The sequence below is a fragment of the Schistocerca piceifrons genome, chromosome 5, assembly GCF_021461385.2.
Source record: "Schistocerca piceifrons isolate TAMUIC-IGC-003096 chromosome 5, iqSchPice1.1, whole genome shotgun sequence".
Lineage (NCBI taxonomy): Eukaryota > Metazoa > Arthropoda > Insecta > Orthoptera > Acrididae > Schistocerca > Schistocerca piceifrons.
This window is the reverse complement of record NC_060142.1, coordinates 397,662,810-397,683,810: the sequence shown is the minus strand read 5'-3', so window position 1 is coordinate 397,683,810 and position 21,001 is coordinate 397,662,810. Positions and strand designations below refer to the sequence as shown.

Here is a 21,001-nt window from a genome sequence, read left to right as displayed (position 1 = left end):
TGGGTGAAGCCATCAGAGAGGCAGAAGTTAATGTCCAAGAAGGTGGTGTGTTGGTTAGAGTAGGGCACAGTGAAGCAAGAGGCAGAGAAAGTGACAAAGTTGTGAGAGACTGTGAATAGGGTGTCTTGCCCCAGTGTCCATATCATGAATTTATCATTAATGAAACTGAACTAGTCTAAAGGTTGGGAGTTTTGGGAGGCTAGGAAGGTTTCCTCTAGGTGGCCCATAAACAGGGTGGCATAGGAAGGTGCCATTAAGATGCCCATGACTGTGCTGCAGATTTGTATGTACACCTTTCCTTAAAAGGAAAAAGTAGTTGTGGGTCAGGATGGAAAAAGTAGTTTTGGGTCAGGATATATATAGTTAAAGTGTGTAAGAATGAAGTGGTGGTTTTGAAGTCTGAATGGCGTTTGGAGAGGTAGTGTTTGATAGCAGCAATGCCATGTGCATGAGGAATGTTGATGTATAAGGCGACAGCGGCAGTGTCAAGTAGGGATGGAAAGATGGTGAAGGAATTGGTTAATATCTTTGATGTAGGAGGCTAAGTTTAGGCTAAGTTTTCAGCACTTAGTTGACGTGTTGGTCAAGAAGAACAGAAATTCTTTTAGTGGGAACACAATAGCCAGCTATAATGAGGCTTCCAGGATTACTGAGTTGCGGATTTTGGGGAGCATGTAGAGGTGTATGTACAAGGTGTTGTTGGAATGAGGAAGGGGGTAGGCTCTGGAGAGAGGTTCTGGGAAGGACCTGCAGATTTTAGTAAGGATTAGATATTATGTTAGTCTTCTGGGATGGGATCACTCAGAGCTTGTAGGTGGAGGAATCAGGCATTTGGTTAAGGCCTTCTGTCAGGTAGAAGTTTCAGTCCTATCCACATACATCACCTTCAGTCCTACACCCAGGTTTAACTATGATTACTTGGCAGAGACCTTCTCTCCTTCTGCTAATCCCTGCAGTGGAAACCTTTTTTAGCTGCCAATCCCTCCATCAAAGTCAGTCTAGTCCGAACATTGAACCTTGCCTCTCCTAGTTCATACCACCATCCAACCATGACACTCCCCTGCTCTCACCTAACCACCCCCTTGTCACCTTCCAGGAATTCCTTACATCCAACTTGGCTTCACCATCCTTCACCAGGTCTCTTCCTAAGAACACTAACCTTCCAGCAAAACAAAGGGCGGCGATGTGCTACCTGAAAACAAATCCTGACCTAATCACCCTCCTTGCAGACAAAGGCTCCACCACTGTCATGATTAGTGATTACCTGAAGGGAGGCCTGTGCCGACTGTCTGATTCCTTCACCTACAAGCTCTACAAGAGTGATCCCATCCCAGATGTCCTTCATGCCCATTGAAATCCTTAGGCAATTCTTGAACCTCTCCCCTGACTGAGTCCACCTCCCTCCTCACTACAACTCACCCCACACACCAACCTCCTACATAAGTGATTCCCACCCTGGGGTAAAACTAAATTCTCTGAGAAGTAAAACTGAAAATTGTTCATGAAATTAAATTGCTTTTAAAAGAGTGTTACAATCTGTATTACTAAACCGCTATTGCACAACCCAGTATCAGTTGCAGATTGCTTACCTAATGGCTTCCAGGGCCATCAAAAATTTGATTTTTCAATATTTCACTTGATTATTGGCCTAACTTAAAAATTTAAAAAGCTCTCATAACTGACTATGTACAAATCCTAGACTATATTCAATCAGTATTTGAGAATTAGAGCACATAGCGACTTTCAACAACCTTCACACATAGTTTCAAAGCTTTATGAAATCAAACAATGGAAAATCCAGGATGGAATGTAATGACACCATGAAAAGGAAAATTGCTGCTCACTATATAGCGGAGATACTGGGTCGTGACAGGCACAACAAGAAGAATGTCACAAATATAGCTTTCAGGCAGTAAGGCCTTCATCAAAATTAAACGAGGCCACACTGAGTGTGGCCTCAGTTGCCCGAGACTGCAGTCATGTGTGTGTGTGTGTGTGTGTGTGTGTGTGTGTGTGTGTGTGTGAGAGAGAGAGAGAGTTGCGTTTGCTTGAGTGCTAGTGTGTACATTTGTCATCTAATTTTGACGAAGGCCTTACTGGCCAAAAGCTATATTTGTGACAGTCTTTTTGTTGTGCGCTATATTTGTGACAGTCTTTTTGTTGTGCCTATCGCGACTCAACATCTCCACTATATGGTGAGTAGCAACTTTCCTTTTCACGGTGCTGTTACAAAGCTTTATGAAACTTTTTCATGCTGACACCACGCTCAAAATAGTGAAAATAGTTTATCACTTAGTACATTTTCTCTTTTCATGCAGTAAAACTGTGACATCAGGTATGACTATTTAGTTTATTATTTCTTTACTGGCAACTCTATTCGAAACATAGTTTGCGTACAGTATCCACATATAACACTGAATGTACCTGCAAAATTATATCATTGTACAACACACAGTTGAGGAAGCTATGACATCACAAACATTTAGATGTGCTACTCCCTATCAGCCCCTACAGTCGTGCATTACAAGCCTACCTGTATACCTATCACCCCTCCCTCTGACATTCCTAAGCAGAAGACTGGATGTCTCCCTCTGAGTTGCTAACCACCCATTCCAAGTCCCTCTCTCTGCCTCCTGCTTCCTCTATTCACTCCACCCGACATTACCCCGCCACAACAAGTACACGTGCTGAAATACAGTATCGGCACTGTTAGTCCAGCTAGCACTGCGTTGTGACATAGGCACATATGGGCTCACGCTTTGTGTGTGTGTGTGTGTGTGTGTGTGTGTTGTGTGTTTTACTTAACTCATCAAAGGATAACATAAAAAGCTAGCAAGTTTTCTTTTTTTGTGTATTCCTGTCAATAACTCAATGCTTCTGACTTTTGGTCAATGGTCTACTTGAATCCAAAGGTATTTATTAGGTTTTTCTATTTTCTATTTGTATGAGTATTTTCCTGTTGCCATTAATGTTCCTTTCATTAAGTCTTAATTAACACTTTGTTGATTTTTCATTAAGATATGAAATTGGTAGAGAAAAGGACAAAACTATTAACATTTGTGGTAGTGTCACTGTGGAGCCATAGTTGTTATTAAATGCCGAAAATGAATATTTATTACTGTAACCTTTTCTCTTTGATTTATTTTGGGAAACTGTGTAAAACTTAAAATACAGGTAAATCTTATTGTATGCAATAGTTATGTTCCGCAGAGTCACCGCGCATACTGTATCCATTTTAAATCAAGTCATTTTATGTGTAAAATACAGGGTTAGGGTCAGGTCCTTGTTTACTCACATGTTAAGTTTAAAATAGAATTTTTTAATATTTTTACCAAAAGGAACCATTATCATCTTTCTGAAATGCATTTTAATGTAAAATTTATACATTCTGAAATTTAACACTGAAACACATTAAAGACATTAAAATCATTTTCATTAGGCTAAATAGCCTCTGGATCATATAAGTTCAGAATAATTTGATAGAACTACAGTCAGTTTAGTTTCCTTACATGCAGATCCTCTTTAGTTGAAGTGTTCTCACCAGGTTGATGTTTTCAAAGTACCAAACCATTTTACAAAGAAATGTTTAATTGTCAGCTGTGTACTCTTCTTTGCCAGTTGACTGTACAACTCTTTGTAACATTTAAGAGAATGTTTAACTTCTCCATTCACTATTGCGCTCCTTACTTCTTCAGGATGATATTCCTCAAAAATTGTCATTGCAGCTTTGATTGTTTCGAAGGCCTCGGCCATTTTTTTCATGCCAGCACGCTAGCAGGCAGAACTTCCTTGACTTCCATTTCTTCTTTATTACTATTCTCACTGAACAGTATCAGATCTTCATTTCTCATATCCTTGGAGTGAGAGATTAGGAGGTCACACACATTCTCTTCATCAACATCAGTAAACTCAATCGGCCATGCCATGTCTGCAATTTCTCCTGTTGCATTGATGATATCACTGATCACTCCATCTTCTAGCATTGGCACACAGTTTCCTCCTTAGATCATTCATACATTTTGGAACGATGTCAGTCCCTGCATCTCTAAAAACATCAATCACCATCTGAACATTAAACTGAATGTATGAATACTGAATAAATTTTTAACTGCCAAGATCCCTTAGACCATTTATTCATATATATGACTGGTTTTCGCGGTTCTCTGTTGCCATCTTTGGATCTATGTGTTGTGACTCGCCGATCTTTCAAAGTGCCGCCGCGCAGTTGCACGTGTCCTCTACATGCAGCGCTGTCTGCCAGCCATGCAGCAGCAGCGCCACCTAAGCGGCCAGCCAGCCAGCGGCCGCTAGACTTGGACTCAGTTCTGATTTGACTGTTAAAGTGTACACACGTCTTACTTTGTTTACTTGATCTGTGACTTACATGTATTGTGTTGTCCTTGAAATATAATTGTTCAACTTGATGTTATAACACTATGTTTACAGCATCACACAATCTTCTCCTTCAGTGCAAGAATTTGTGCTGTACAATGTATGTCCATGTTGGTATCATGAGCTATACTAAAAGTCAGCATGTCGATTTTAAAATAAAAGCTGTGAACACACACGTTACTGTGCTTGCATTCATCACAGCTTTACAACTTGTAATAAAACCAACCCCAGCTGGCTGAGAAAGGTGCTGGATTGTCTTGGCTTTAGCTCGCACAGAAGCTCCAGAGAGAGGCGTGTGTTGTTGGTTTTCATGCTCAATCAGTGGCTTAGCATTTTTTCCATTCTTCCATCACCTCGATGCAAGATTTAGTCACACTTAAGTTAGATAAGACTGAATAGTTTTTCTAATTGATTCTGCAGTGTTATGAATAATTCTCACAGTGGAGTCACAAAGTATCAAAACACACTGAAGGTCATAGTGATCCAAAACTTCTAACTTTGTTCCTACTGAATACAACCTTTGTACGTGCTTCTTTCGCTGGACAGGCACACTTTCTCACCTGACATTTTAAATACAGGCTCTGTCAAGTGGAACTTCACAACTTTACTGACCTGAACTGACAATTCACATCTCAACAAACATGAAAAAAGATGCACTGACTTATTACCGCTCCAATGTACTGTTAACAAATGGCAGCACGTTGCTTAAAACTAAAATCATCTCTATGGAGAAATGCAGGTAGTGAATCTGCTCATAATGGGCTCTACCTGTATGTATGGCCAGATGGGGATTTAAATCCCACTTTGCCTGAATACTAATTCTGTTCCCGAAGCACTACATCACCTTGCTCAGTAATGCTTAAGAAGATTTCATGAAAACAAGAAAAAAAAACCTTCTGTGAACTGTCTCTCTTTACCACCCAGCTAGTATCTTGTTACATTGGAGAAACTTCCACTTCTTCATCATTAATATGGTGAAATTGCTGCAGTCTTTGTGGGGCCATTGCCTTTTAAATTAAATCACTGTAGTAGAATGCTGATAGGCTTCTGTATTATGGTGCTGGCTTATTCCTTCTTCCATTCTGGTGTGGCTTGAGGAAGCATTTGCTTCTGTGATCTGGGTAATTAAAGGACATTTAAATGAAACACTAAAATAAAGCCTGTAAACAAGTGAAGTATATTTGTACAAATTATGTTGCAACACCTAACATAAAACTTTTATTTGTGTAGTTCTTAATGGTCTTGTTAATGAACTCTTATACTGTCTTTTTCAGGCAAATATTTTGGAGTAGAAAAAGAGTCTCTTAAGATGAGAGTAGTTAAGGAGTGTTATAACACAAAAATAGTGGAAAAGAAGCCTGAGCCAACACCACTTTCCATAAATACTGGACAGATGACTGTTTACAGACTAAGACTAAGTTGTGTGTGTAAGAACACAAATAGTGAAGATGGGTGTGCAAATGTTTTGCCCATGTACAGACAAAGTTGGCCAACTGCTGCAGGAATTCTAAGCACTGGTTACTTCAAACCTAGAAACTCAGTATAGGGGCAAAACAGAAATGTACAGTTACGGGTAGCCTCTAAGAAATGTATAATTTAATGCAGTATAATCTATGCCTATTTGTTGTGCTTCAGTTTTGCAGCCTAAGTACAGTATATGACTATTAATTCCTTATTGTTTATGCACAACTTTGGTGTTCCGTTCCAGTAATTATTTATATAAAGAATTTGCTGGTGATGAACTGTATTGTACTGATTGCATCATGTTATGAGTATGTATGCTACATTTATTAATTAAAAGCAATTATACAGCACATATACAACATGTTTTGTATAAGGGCATGATCATTATGACTGACCATTATGGCTTCCCTGTATAGATTGTGAGAAAATATCTTTAGTTATGAATCTTGAAGTGTTGTGTTTGTATTTTTCATCATTATAAAGTGTTATTGATTCAGGTGCTGTAATATGAATTCATTACTAAAATTGTGATCAAAAATAATTTGCTATATAAACAGTGTGTGGTGATGAAACAAGCCATACACATACAAGGTGTACAACTTTGCTTCCACTGTTTGCCGATAGGTGGCGACAACGGTAAGTAGCAGTCGAAAGAAACAGATCGCAGACGTCAGGCAGTTACCTTGGGCTCCGGTCACATAACATCATTCAAACATTAATCGATTTGTGTCTGCATCATAAAGTTGTTCTTGATTGAAAATGTCAGTTTACGAGCCTAATTCTCATCCTTTGCGGGAGGGGTTACTGTTTTGTTTCAATATGAAGAAAACAGCAGCTGAGTCTCATCGAATGCTCTCAGGTACGTATGGTAAGGATGCTGTTAGTGAAAGAACGTGTCGTGAGTGGTTTCAGTGCTTCAAGAATGATGATTTTAATGTCTTAGACTGGCATAGTGGTGGAAGAGAGAATGTTTTCGAAGATGCAGAATTGGAGAAATTGCTGAGTGAAGACTCATGTCAAACTCAAGAAGAATTGGCACAGCCGCGCAGTTAGAGGCGCCATGTCACTAATCATATCGCCCCTCACACCGGAGGTTCGAGTCCTCCCTCGGGCATGGGTGTGACTGTTTTCTTTAGCGTTAAGTTAGTTTATGTAGTGTGTAAGTCTAGGGACCGATGACCTCAGCAGTTTGGTCCCTTAAGAATTCACACACGTTTTAACATTTTTTGAAGAATTGGCACGATTAGTAGGAGTGGCACAGCAAGTCATTTCAAAACGTCTCAAGGCTATGGGCATGATTAAGAAAGAAGTAACTTGGGTCCCATGTGAGCTGAAACCAAGAGGCGTTGAATGGGGTTTGTGAGCTGGCCGCTGTGGCCGAGCGGTTCTAGGCACTGCTGCTATGGTGGCAGGTTCGAATCCTGTCCTTAGGTTAGTTAGGTTTAAGTAGTTCTAAGTCTATGGGACTGATGACCTCAGATGTTAAGTCCCATAGTGCTTAGAGCGATTTTTTTGTTTGCGAACAGTTGCTTCAGAGGCAAAAACGGAATGGATTTCTGCATTGCATTGTGACCAGGGATGAAAAATGGGTTCATTATGATAACCCTAAACACAAAAAATCATAGAGATATCCCAGCCATACTTCCACGTCAACAACCAAACTGAATATTCACAGCTCCGAGATCATGCTCTGCATTTGGTGGGACCAGCTCGGCATCATGTACTAGGAGATGTTAAAACCAAGTGAAACTATCACAGGTGCTCGTTATCGAATGCAGTTATTGCATTTGAGCAGAAGATTAAAAGGCAAATGGCCACAGTACAGCAAGAGGCACGATAAAGTGATTTTGCAGCGTGACAACTCTCAACCCCATGTTGCAAAAGAGATCAAAACGTACTTGGAAATGTTAAAATCGGAAGTCCTACCCCACCCACCGTATTTTCCAGACATTGCTCCCTCTGACTTTCACCTGTTTAGATCAATTGTGCATGGCCTGGCTGAACAACACTTCCGATCTCATGAAGAAGTCGCAAATTGGATCGATTTGTGGATCGCTTCAAAAGATGAACAATTTTTTCGATGCGGGATTCATACGCTGCCCGAAAGATGGGAGAAAGTAGTGGCCAGCGATGGAAAATACTTTGAATGATACATGTGTAACCAGTTTGTTTTATTAAAGCCTCAAATGTTTGAGAAGAATGGCGAAAGCAAAGTTGAATGGTGAAAATCAAAAGCTGTACTGTTACTGGATCAGTTGCAATTTTTTCTAATCTGCAGTACTTAAGATGATCACACTTGGAGCATTATATCTAGATATTAGGTCTAAATGACATCAGTTGCTGCTGTCTTGGCACTCATTCACTTATTGTCTCCAAGTTACCTTCTACATCAAGCTGTTCCGCTGCTGCTGCTGCTTCCCAGTGGGACACGGGCAGCCTTAGACACCCATCAGCTACCTACAGGAAGGTGCAGCTATCATAGGTTATCCTCCAGGTAGTCTTATTGCACCATGCTATGTGGACTCACTAGCCACTTGTACGCTTCTGACTGTGGGCACTTGACCAGGGCAGGTGCCCAAGCTGGAACAGATTGATCTACATTATCTTAAGTTGCTTTCTCTAATGGGTAATAAACACATTTGCTCCCATGTGTTGTGTGTTCTGCTCCATGCTTCACAATACTGAAAATGTACACAGAATGGTAGTAAAAAATGAAACACTAATAAAATTTGTAACAGAAGTAGAGCATGTACTTATCAATCGCTGGGCAAAGAACATCTTTAATGGGGTTGTCAGTCACAAAAATGTAAAAGCTTAGCTGAATTTCTAACTTTTAGCATCCCTCTCCCTCTCCCTCTCCCTCCCTACCTCCCTCCCTCCCTCCCTCCCTCCCTCCCTCCTTCCCTCACTCACCCTCCTGCTCTCCTTTCCCCCTTCCCCTCCCTGTGTGTGTGTGTGTGTGTGTGTGTGTGTGTGTGTGTGTGTGTGTGTGTGTGTGTGTGTGTGTCTGGGGGGGGGGGGAGGGGGGCGTGAGGTGTTCTTTTCCTCATTCCATGAAGGATTTTTTAATGCAATACCTGCATTCTTCAAATGTATTGTATTGGGACAGCATTGGGGTATCTTCTGAGATCCCGGGTTCAAGTCCCGGTTGGGGCACGCATTTTCAGCTGTCCCCATTGATGTATGTCAACAACACCTGTCGGGACTAAGGGTTTTGATTTAATTACCATTTCATTCTAGAGAAGCTGCACGGTCATCAATGGTGTCTGTTCTTTCGGGAGTAGATACCATCTTCATATAGTTAAAGGCTACCCACCCATTGACCTCCTCCTGTGCGAATGCACACGCTTTGCCCGAACTCTTACGAGACTCGTCAGCTTAGTCAGGCGTGAGTAATGAGTGAATGGGCAAATATCTATTAGGAACACTACGAATGTCGGTTGTGGACAGTTGGGAATGTGGGTCTCACAGGAAGCATGCAAGGGATAAGTCCCTGCAGTGGCACTATCCTCTGTTCCCTCGGTGGAACGGATGGATGGAGCATGTGCCGTGTAAGCAGGAGATCCTGGGTTCAAGTCCCGGTCAGGGCACACATTTTCAGCTGTCCCCATTGATGTGTATCAACAACACCTGTCTGCAGCTAAGGGTTTTGATTTAGTTATCATTTCATTCTAGAGAAGCTGCATGGTCATCAATGGTATCTGTTCTTTTGGGAACAGATTTCTGAATGCTGACACAGTCAGTATGAAGTACTCCTATTGAGAAAGAAGACACCGACATCTCCACCTACTCTATCTTTCAAAGCAGTTTTGAGATTTTTTCCTGAAACAAATTTTTAGAGTAACACCATATGACCACTGATGTTCCCAACATCATCAAAATGTCTTCATTATAAAGCCTGTTTCACCTTTGTAAAAAGAAAGTTGTCATTGCAAACAATAGAAGGTGAGTATGTTAGTAGTGTAATAAAGTTATTCATTGGAAGAAAGATGAACTGTAAAGAAGAGGAACTGAGTAGCAGATAAGCAAGTAAAGAAGGTCACCAACACAACTTACACATGTGGTATTTTTCAGCAGAATAACACATATGCACAACTTCTCTATCTTTTGAGCCACAGGACCAATGATCTCAGCATTTTGGTCACATTGGAACTTACCACCTTTTGAGCCACGAGGTCAAGAGAGTAGCCAATTATGAGTGTGCGTTATATGACAGCAGTTTGAAACTACAGATGCCTTTCCATCAAAAACTTCTGAGTAACTATCTGTTCTCGTCTTTATATGTAGTCTGTAGAATGAAAATTTAATTTGCAAAATGCGTATATCAGGGGCGGCTAAGAATTCAGCATGTGGGCCTGGCCCAGAACCAAGTGCCAAAGTGCCCAGCCTTGCTTCACATTTCCTCCACCACCATGCCATGCTGTCTGCATGCGAGGAGGGGGGAGAGGGGTAGACTGCAAAAGCATCACATTTAAATAGCAGTACAGATGCACTGTGTACTACTTCATTTCACATTTGTCAACAACATAGGTCAAAGACAAAACAAATTTTCATGCTGAAGACATAATAAAATTTTTATCTGATACAAACTGTCAGCATACAGACAGAGACAGACAATTTCATAGAGTTTCACACTCAAGTTTCCACATAATTGTGACTTAATTAGTTTCATAATAAAAAAAAAGAAACTAAGTGCAGTAAGGGGAGAATGAAGGCTCGATGACCCCCACTTTAACATGCACCGTATTTCTTGACACACAGCCTCTCTCTTAGATGACTGATTTGAATAGGTGTTTTTACAAAAGGTTTCATGAGATTTCACCTCCATGCGGTATTCATAGGTTTTAATTACACCTGATTTCTTGTCAAACACTAATATTCTTTGACAGTAAATCATTACTTATTTAGCTCCATAAACAAGAAAAGGTCTTTCACACAAATATGTTGATCAAAATATTGCAGCGCTTCTGCAGTCTCATTATGGCAATTTGGAAACTCTATGTAAGGAAGGCAGTGTAGACTTCCTGGACAGTTTTAACATAAAAAGATTTGTCATGAAACCTGGAATTACCTTGCAAGTCAGGCAGTTACATCTGCATATTTGCAGTGGCGCTTTCAACTGGAATTGCAAATGGTCTCAATAATAGCTTGGAAGCAGAAGTAAGATATACAGATCCTCAAAATCTATATAAAACTATCCTTGTAATTCTTTCAATGCCGCAGTGAATTCTTCAAACCTCCCATTTTCTTTAAAGCCACTGAGTGCATGGAACTGGACTGTCTTTGTCAGAATGTGTCCCTTCTACAATGTGATTTTCTTTTTAAAAGCATCCCCATCAATCAAAAAGAAGTTACTGTGCAATGTCTTACTGTGAGCAGTGTGCAGTCGAGTCCACTTAAAACTGCGGAGTCTACACTCCATTCCAGATGCTCTAATTTTTGTTTGTGCACTCCTTTGTCCTTCATAAATTCAACAATATCAAGTTTTGAATAGAAAAGTCATTCCTGGGATGCCTCTTGACTTAATCAGCATACATTGCATTATTGTCTGGTATCCACACTATTTGTTGAGTGCCATTGAAAACTGTTGCAACAGACAATGGAATAATGAATGAGAGTTACGTCAGAAATTTTATTATTTGTACCACCAATTTCTTCATTTGCTCCAGGCCTCGAAATTTAGCACAAAGTGCATTTTGATGCACAGAACAATGAAACTAATGAATCCAGGCTGTTGATCATAATTTCTTGCTCTTTCATTGTCAACTAAATCTTTAAATTCTTTCTGTGTGGTGTTGTAATGCCGTTTCATAGTAAATATGTAGTAACTGCTGCTGATGCAAATTGAGAACTCTCATTCTTCTCTTCTGTTTTAACATAAATGAATTCCGATTCATTTTAAAATGATTGTGAAGATAGATCGGAAGACTGCCTCTTTTTGTGAAAACAGCCATTGGTCCTTTGAATGTCCTTCACACCATGAACAAATAGTGAAGGTTAAACAGTGCTTACAATATAACTCTGCCCAACTCAGAGAGTTGTGCCGACCGAAAAATGCCGCACCGCAATGCTAAATGAAGTATCACACTGTTCCGGGTACTTCCAAGAAGGGGCAAGCAAAGGAAAGTGACATGGTGGGCCCTGCCCCACCTGTGGCCTGCACACGCAGCATGTGTGAAGTTTGGCACGCCGTGGCTCGCCCTGTCCTATACTGAGAATCATTATCAGCTCAGGCTACAGTTGAAAGTCAATGTTAATCTTTTTTCTTCTATTTTGGGTCTGATTTATTCCAATCTAAATATAATATTTGTGTTGCAGTAATTAGATGTAAATTAGGTAAAACTGTATTAGTAATACTAAATTCATATGACTCTCCACGTGATGTCCATACTTATTAGTACTGAAAGTGTATTATGGACCTTTAACAATGACTAATTGACTAACATGTCTAGATTTGTTTCCTTCTGTTACAGTCTCCTATTATACATATCACTAAGTCACAAAAAATAAGTAAGAGCTCAGAAAATCTGATTCTGCCATTGCGTGGTTACCTAGTGGTCAGCTGGAGCTCATCTGATAATACTGTAAAGTTTACTATTGTTCTTTGTGATCTTTTCTTCCATTACAACTGTCTCCTTTCTTCCAGATGGGCAAACAAAAGCTACGCTACATTTCAAAGTACACTCCTGGAAATTGAAATAAGAACACCGTGAATTCATTGTCCCAGGAAGGGGAAACTTTATTGACACATTCCTGGGGTCAGATACATCACATGATCACACTGACAGAACCACAGGCACATAGACACAGGCAACAGAGCATGCACAATGTCGGCACTAGTACAGTGTATATCCACCTTTCGCAGCAATGCAGGCTGCTATTCTCCCATGGAGACGATCGTAGAGATGCTGGATGTAGTCCTGTGGAACGGCTAGCCATGCCATTTCCACCTGGCGCCTCAGTTGGACCAGCGTTCGTGCTGGACGTGCAGACCGCGTGAGACGACGCTTCATCCAGTCCCAAACATGCTCAATGGGGGACAGATCCGGAGATCTTGCTGGCCAGGGTAGTTGACTTACACCTTCTAGAGCACGTTGGGTGGCACGGGATACATGCGGACGTGCATTGTCCTGTTGGAACAGCAAGTTCCCTTGCCGGTCTAGGAATGGTAGAATGATGGGTTCGATGACGGTTTGGATGTACCGTGCACTATTCAGTGTCCCCTCGACGATCACCAGTGGTGTACGGCCAGTGTAGGAGATCGCTCCCCACACCATGATGCCGGGTGTTGGCCCTGTGTGCCTCGGTCGTATGCAGTCCTGATTGTGGCGCTCACCTGCACGGCGCCAAACACGCATACGACCATCATTGGCACCAAGGCAGAAGCAACTCTCATCGCTGAAGACGACACGTCTCCATTCGTCCCTCCATTCACGCCTGTCGCGACACCACTGGAGGCGGGCTGCACGATGTTGGGGTGTGAGCGGAAGACGGCCTAACGGTGTGCAGGACCGTAGCCCAGCTTCATGGAGACGGTTGCGAATGGTCCTCGCCGATACCCCAGGAGCAACAGTGTCCCTAATTTGCTGGGAAGTGGCGGTGCGGTCCCCTACGGCACTGCGTAGGATCCTACGGTCTTGGCGTGCATCCGTGCGTCGCTGCGGTCCGGTCCCAGGTCGACGGGCACGTGCACCTTCCGCCGACCACTGGCGACAACATCGATGTACTGTGGAGACCTCACGCCCCACGTGTTGAGCAATTCGGCGGTACGTCCACCCGGCCTCCCGCATGCCCACTATACGCCCTCGCTCCAAGTCCGTCAACTGCACATACGGTTCACGTCCACGCTGTCGCGGCATGCTACCAGTGTTAAAGACTGCGATGGAGCTCCGTATGCCACGGCAAACTGGCTGACACTGACGGCGGCGGTGCACAAATGCTGCGCAGCTAGCGCCATTCGACGGCCAACACCGCGGTTCCTGGTGTGTCCGCTGTGCCGTGCGTGTGATCATTGCTTGTACAGCCCTCTCGCAGTGTCCGGAGCAAGTATGGTGGGTCTGACACACCGGTGTCAATGTGTTCTTTTTTCCATTTCCAGGAGTGTATATACACATCATTTGCTTCCAACATGAAAAAGTTATGAGGGTTGTACCAAAAGTAAGGTTCCCAATGAGCTACAGCCTCGAGGGAAGGTGCTAGGCTAAATCCGACAGCAGTGCCATGCACAGTGGTTCCCCCCACTCTCGAGCCCTTCTGTCCGTGATTCGCTATGTCCCTCAGTGTTTGCTTGGCAGCCGTCAGAGATGTAAGTGCTGATCACCGCTTCCGCCAAGTGCGAGCTTCTACCAGTAATCCGGTTTCTTCATGCAAGGAAGTTACCACCTGTAGAGATTCATCGGCAACTGACTGAGGTTTATGGGGAAGAGTGCATGTCCGTTCAGCACGTCCACAAAAGGTGCAGGGTTTACCCTGAGGGTCGCATGGAAGTTCATGATAAGAACAGAGTGGAATACCTCCGGTTTCGGTTGGGATTGTCCAGAAGATCAACAGTAAGCTGCTCAAGGATCGAAGGATCACTGTCCATGAACTTGTTGAATGCATTCCTGGAGCTTCCCATGGGACAATTGAAAGAACTTCAAAAGAAACATTGGGTTATCACAAGGTGTGAGCTGGCTGGGTCCCCAGATGCTAACTGATGGACACAAGGAGCAACACCTTGACAGTGCTTGCAAGTTTCTTCACCAGTGTGAGGATGGAGACAACACAGAGAAGTTGTTGGACTCTATCATCATGGGAGATGAAACGTGTGTTTCATTACACCCCCGAAACAAAACAACAATCTCGTCAGTGGCATCACTCCGGTTCAGCGCCACCGAAGAAATTCAAACAAACGCATGCATCAGGAAAGGTTATGATGACTGTGTTTTGAAATCAGAAGGGGGTACGCCTCGTCGATTTCATGCAACCTGGGATGAAAATAAACTCAGACAGATATCGTGAAACATTGACCCAACACCGGCGAGCAATGCAGAATTCCCGGAGAGGACAACTGAAGGAGGGAGCAGTGCTTCTTCACGACAATGCTTGACCCCACGTCGCTCATCAAACACAAGAGCTTTTGAAGAAATTTGGGTGGATTGTTATGCCCCAAGCCCTGTACAGCCCGGACTTAGCCCCCAGCGATTATCACCTCTTCCCCAAGCTAAAGGAACACTTAGGTGGCAAACGCTTATGTTGAAAAATAGAAAAAAGTGCAAGCTTTTCAATGATGTATAAATTAATAACAATAAACAATGTTTTCTATTTGTAAAAAATATGGGAACTTTACTTTTGGTAAAATGCCTGTGCATTACTTCAAGTCATACAGCTCTCCGTTCACTGCAGCTTTGAGTCCTTTTCATTGGTTCACTCCGTTATAACTGGAGCAATGGTGCAATTTTTCTGCTTTACAAGAAAAAGTGATAAACATGAGATACAATCCTACTGAAAGAAATAGGAGCAAGCTCACTTTAAAAGTAGAGACAGTGCGGGTCAACCATTTGCAGATTGTGAAAGTACTTAGAGTACAGAGGAATGAGTATAAGTTATTATTTGGCCTATGAATCATAGCTTTCTGGAAAGTTTTAATTCAGTTTCAACAAAATCTATTAAAACATTGAAATCAAAGGAATCACTTAAACTAGTTCAATAATATAGTTCCAGTGATGCACTGACACTTTGTGCCAGTTGAAAATTCGTGCCAACCCTGGATTTGAACCCACATCTATTTGCCAGGGGCAGTTGCCTTCAGCAAATAGACCATCTGAGTGTCCCTTCACAACTAACTCAAACTTTCAGTGGTAGATGTTTCTCTCCTACACTTCTGAACACCACAACCAGAGGCTCCCCCCAAGAGTGCTTATTAACACTTACCCTTTGGGAAAAGGCTCTGGTTGTTGCGCAACAAAAAGGAAACATCAGTGACATAGAGGGTTTTTTAGTCAGTGTTGGAGGCAGGCTTTACTGGCGTAATTGGGCAAAATGGCTACCTGTGATTAGCATGAAATCTGGGTTGGAATCCCAGTCTGGTGCAAATTTTCATTTGACATACAGATGAGCTACAAAATCATTAACTCCTACAGCTCTGTTTAAAAAATGAAATACTGCAAAATGCTTTGGTTTTTCCTCTATCAGTATTCATAATTTCCATTAAAACTGTAATACCACTGTAATTGTTGCATTTTCACACAAAAGGAGGTAAGATGTGGCGCAATGATCAGAACTTGGCCCCATATTTGGGGAAACCGGGATTCATTTGCACAGCAACCTAGACTCTCAAATTTCATGGGACTGATAATCACACAGTTTAGTCCCTTTAATCTACAAATTAACCATACAACAAAATATGTGGTTCCTATAATTCAGTAAAGCAATTGGAATGGCTCCTTTACGTGGCTGACTTTCTTCCCCAGTCTGAGCATGTGCTCCGCCTCTAATTACCTTGTATTATTTTTGTGTTGCACAAGACCTTCATTAATATTAAAATCAGCTAATAAGAGAAAAACCTTGGGTTTTGATCAGGCAAATTAACAAGCTAACTTCAGAAATTTGTTAGTGCAATGAATCACTTGCAGTCAATGAGCAAAATTATAGAACAGAGGATTGGGTATCGACAGCATTTTGCTCAAATTGATTCACTCTGTGTTATCATAATAGTGCTGCCCAATGTTGCAATGGAAACCTAGTAGCTAGCACACAATTACTGTGGACTGTCATGGCATCACTACACAGATGGCACCTATTGCCATTAGAGCCCTCTGACAAGACCACCTCAAACTGGACAATACAAGCCAGCAAAAGCCTGGTCTGAGTCAGTGATGAAGTCTTTGGAGTTTGCATCGAGTGTGTTTTTGGTTTGGCTTGTACAGCATTATATTGTGGACTCTCTTTTGTCATAGATGGGACTCAGGCAAGTACTAGACTGTGCTTTTGGATATGGACAAAAGATAACTTGTATTGCCTGTGAGGAGTGTTATGTATATATCTTTTGTTGTTAGTAAAAGTGGGCAAGCACCAACTAGTCGTGTGTGACACTCGTCTTTACAACAGTGACGACAAGGATGGGATTCATGATGTGAACAAATCAGACTTTGAACATTTTTTGTAATTAGGTGAGAGAGTGGTTTATTCAGCCATGGAGGAACTACAACTATTAACACAAACCACACAAGGGTACCACAAGATAACAGCAGCAATATTACAGGCAGTGCAAGCATTAGCAAGTGTAACAAGTACATCTTCTATGCCACCTGTGTTTGTGGCTTTCATACCACTTGCTAAACAAAGTGAAGAGTAGTACAGTTACTGATGATGACTGCAGTTATTTTTTTCGGTTTGTCGTATTTCCGACTGAGAAAGACAAAAGGCCATGTTCTTGTCAGGAAATTCTGAACTGTATCATCTAATACAGAAATTAGATGTATTTTAACAAACCTGCCAAAACTTAAGTTGCCTAGAATATTTTTGTTATTGCAAAAACATTTTTTGACAAATAAGCGTGTTATTGCTGTCAGGTTAGAATTCAGGTAGAGGGCAAAGGGTCCTAGGCATTGTGATGCATACTGGGCCACCAACCTGCATGTATTAAGTAGGAATTGCTATTTGAGATGTTGGTACAGGGAAAACTACACAGATACTCTAATCAGGGACATTATAATCCATCTTTCTTAAACACATAAGTGAGAAACCATTTAGATACACTAATCAGGGACATTATAGTCCATCTTCCCTCAACACGTAAGTGAGAAACCATTTATTGTAGAAATTGGATTCTTCTCTGAGGGAAGAAACGTGAATAGCTGAAGGTAGCCATGCAGCCTAGATTTCATGTATGATGGAATTCACCTCTTCAACAACTTCACTAGTGACACATCAGTGTCAGGGCCTGGCTGTAAACATTGCTTCCTACACCACGTATGCAACTTCTGCCCCCAGTAGCGTTCAGTATGCTACAGGTCCAGCAAAGTGGTCTGCTGTAAGACGTAAGTTGCCACATTTCCAATGCAGATACATTTCAGCCTATGGAAGTGTACAAAGTGAGTATTAAATGTATGGAAGAGCAGACTTTGTAGGATGTAATCCAGTAAATGTTCTTAGATGAAACATTGTAGGCAAACACCATGTGAAATTACTTTTAGTCATCTGTGCCCTTGGTAAAGCAATCTACTTTCGTAACTTTAGCGGCACAACCCTTCCAGACAACCATGACAAACCTGTTGGCCTCTGGACACCATCATGTGCCCTTGCTATGAAAGCTTCCAGTTTAAGCAACACATCCATTCAATATTCTTATGGTAGGTGATCCCAAATTGGAAAATGTTTTTGGGATAGACTATTTTAACACTTTTGGTTTTACAATTCATAAAGCAGCAAAAGGACTCAAATGGAACCTGCGTGAGCTTTTTCTCATGCAACCATAAATGGAATATTTTGGTTTCAAATCTTCAGCCAATGGATTTGCATCAGTGAAGGACTGTATTGCAGTCATCATGCACAAGGAAATTGTGTCTAATACAATACCTAATGTCCTCTAATGTTTTCCTCCAATTTACAGGCTAAGCCTGTTTAAAAGCTAGATGGAGTGATTTCATGGCCACCCATTACCGCACCCTCTCAGACATGTTGCATCTGTTATCAGTGAATGTCATCACCGAGGCCTCTTCCTTCCATGTGGGCACCCCAACATGAGCCCAAGAGATCAGATGCTGCCCTTCCTGGATCCATGGCAGCATCGCTGCAATCAATTTTGCCTCCGCAATCCTGGTCAGCAGCTGCCTGTCTCTCTGACCTCGGTGGATCCTCCAGTCCTGTAGTGACTCTTACAACTTACACTGAACCTTGTCTTGTCCTGGCCTTTGGCAGCAATGCCCACGTACATCACTCAGCAGCCATTCCCAGTGGTGGTTCCTCCACACAGACACCACCTACATTCTGCTCCACAAGTGGTCACTGCTCGGGTGGGGGGGGGGGGGGCAGAATATGGTGGTACCACTCAACAGTTTTGTGGAAACTGAGTAGCTAGTGCAACATTATTCTCAACTACCATAGCACCTCTAATCATAAATCACTTGTCATCAGAAACACTCTCTGCCAAGACCACACCAGAATCGTGCATATAAGCCAGCAAAGGACCGATCTGAGCCAGTCGTGATATGATCTGTGGAGTGCACCTCAAGTATGTTATGATTTGAATATGTTGTCTTATTGTGGGCACTGTTTCTCGTCATAGGTAGAACTGTAATCACGTGAACTGGAGATAGCATGCACTGTCTCCGACAAGCATTCTGTATATATCTCGCTGTTGTTAAACTGGTCCAAGGCCCCACTAGGTTTGTATGTCACTAACCTTTACAAAATTTAGTATTCTGCAAAATATATATGTCAGTGCCACAGTGCCCATTAGATTTTGTAAGGATAGTAGTAAATACGGACCTTAAAGATGAGCTGGGGAAGGAGATTCCCTACCATCAAAATTATTCTCAGCTGTCCCAGAAGTAGTATCTACAGCCACAAACTAGAGAAAATGAGGAGAAATACATGTTAATGGAACACTTCTGAACCACCTTTGTCTTGGCTTCTAGTGCAGATAAACTTGAACAATGAATGGAAGTATAAAGGTACCTTTAACCATAAGTGCACAACATACCAGAACTACATGACAATGTTGTGACTGATAATGCACAAGTTGCAAGTATTTTCAAAAAGCACTTTATAAATGTAGCGACAAAAATAGTGTGCAATGGTTCAGTTTGAGAAGCATGAGAATATGTGAAAAATGTCATCCCGCAAAACTTAAGCCGTTAGGAATACAACCAAAATACTTCACTGAAATTAATAGAATTATAAAAATTTTAAGAAACAAAAGCTCGTATGGCACTGATCGCATTTCATACTAATGCTGAAGAGCTCTTCTAACTTAATAAGTAATGTTGTTAGTGATATATATATAATGCATCACTGGCATAGGGAATTTCTCTAGTCAGATTAAAATATGTGGTTGATAAATCTTGTTCAGGCTGACAAAAAAGGACGTAAATAATTATCATCAGATTTCCTTGCTGAAGTCTTTTTCCAAAATATTTGGAAAAAAAAGTGATGCACTCAAGAGTAGTTTCACATTTAAATATGATCAGTTTCTTAACACATATATATTACATATATACTCACCAAACCTTATACTTCTTTAATGATAAGATAACACCAATTGGTATTTTTTGTGATCTTCCCAAGGCATTTGATGCCATAGATGATGCTATTCTCTTAGAAAAACTTACGTATTACAGAATTTATACCTCAAGACGTAACACGTCTGCATCACACTTAACAAACAATCCAAAAACTTGTGCTGAATAATTCAAACAATGTTGGAAGCAGAGAAAATTTTAGTGATTGGGAGAAATCATAAAGGGAGTCCTACAAGATTCAAGTTTGAGTCCAATCCTGTTCCGTATACACTGACGGAAAAAGAAAATGGCAACATCAAGAGTGGTGCGACATAAACGAAAGTTGGCAGGCATGTTTCTACATCTGAAAGATGGTGTCTATTCACATTTTGAACCAGTCACATAAGAGTGATGTTACTACAAGGATGCAGATCAGGTTTGCTTTAAAGACAAATTATAATGGTCATAAGGATTACCTTTAAGACTGGACGTGTGAATTGATGTTAGCACAGAATGTCTTTAAAATGACAAAGATACCATTATCAACACTTCTCTGAGTGTGAATGAGGATGTGTAATAGGGCCATGAGAAGCTGGGTGTTCCTTCTGCAACATTGCAGAAAGTTGTGGCAGGAATGTAGCCAATGTACATGATAGCTGGCAGCGGTGGTTACAAGATTGAACAGTCACAAGAAGACCAGGTTCCAGGAGGCCACATGGCACTGCCAAGAGGGAAGACCATCATGTTCAGCGTATGGTTGTGTTGCACCAAACTGCATCTGCAGACACAATTTGAGCATCAGTTGGCATCATAGTGACACAACGAACTGTTACAAATCAATTACTTCAAGGACAGTTCCATCCCAGATGCCCTGTAATGTGCAACCCACTGACTCTAAATCACCACCATGACTTCAGTGCCATCAAGTGAGAGCTCAGTGGGCG

At 41.6% G+C, this 21,001-nt stretch overlaps 1 protein-coding gene across 1 annotated transcript in view; it reads left to right on the top strand.

The window, feature by feature from the left end:
* Positions 1 to 6,201, top strand: part of LOC124798645 — a 91,012-nt gene extending 84,811 nt beyond the window's left edge. Inside the window, exon 12 of the mRNA XM_047262142.1 lies at positions 5,667 to 6,201. Coding sequence (XP_047118098.1) covers positions 5,667 to 5,938 — 272 coding nt within the window. The 3' untranslated portion in view covers positions 5,939 to 6,201. The remainder of the gene's footprint in view (positions 1 to 5,666) is intronic.
* Positions 6,202 to 21,001: the final 14,800 nt, after the last annotated feature.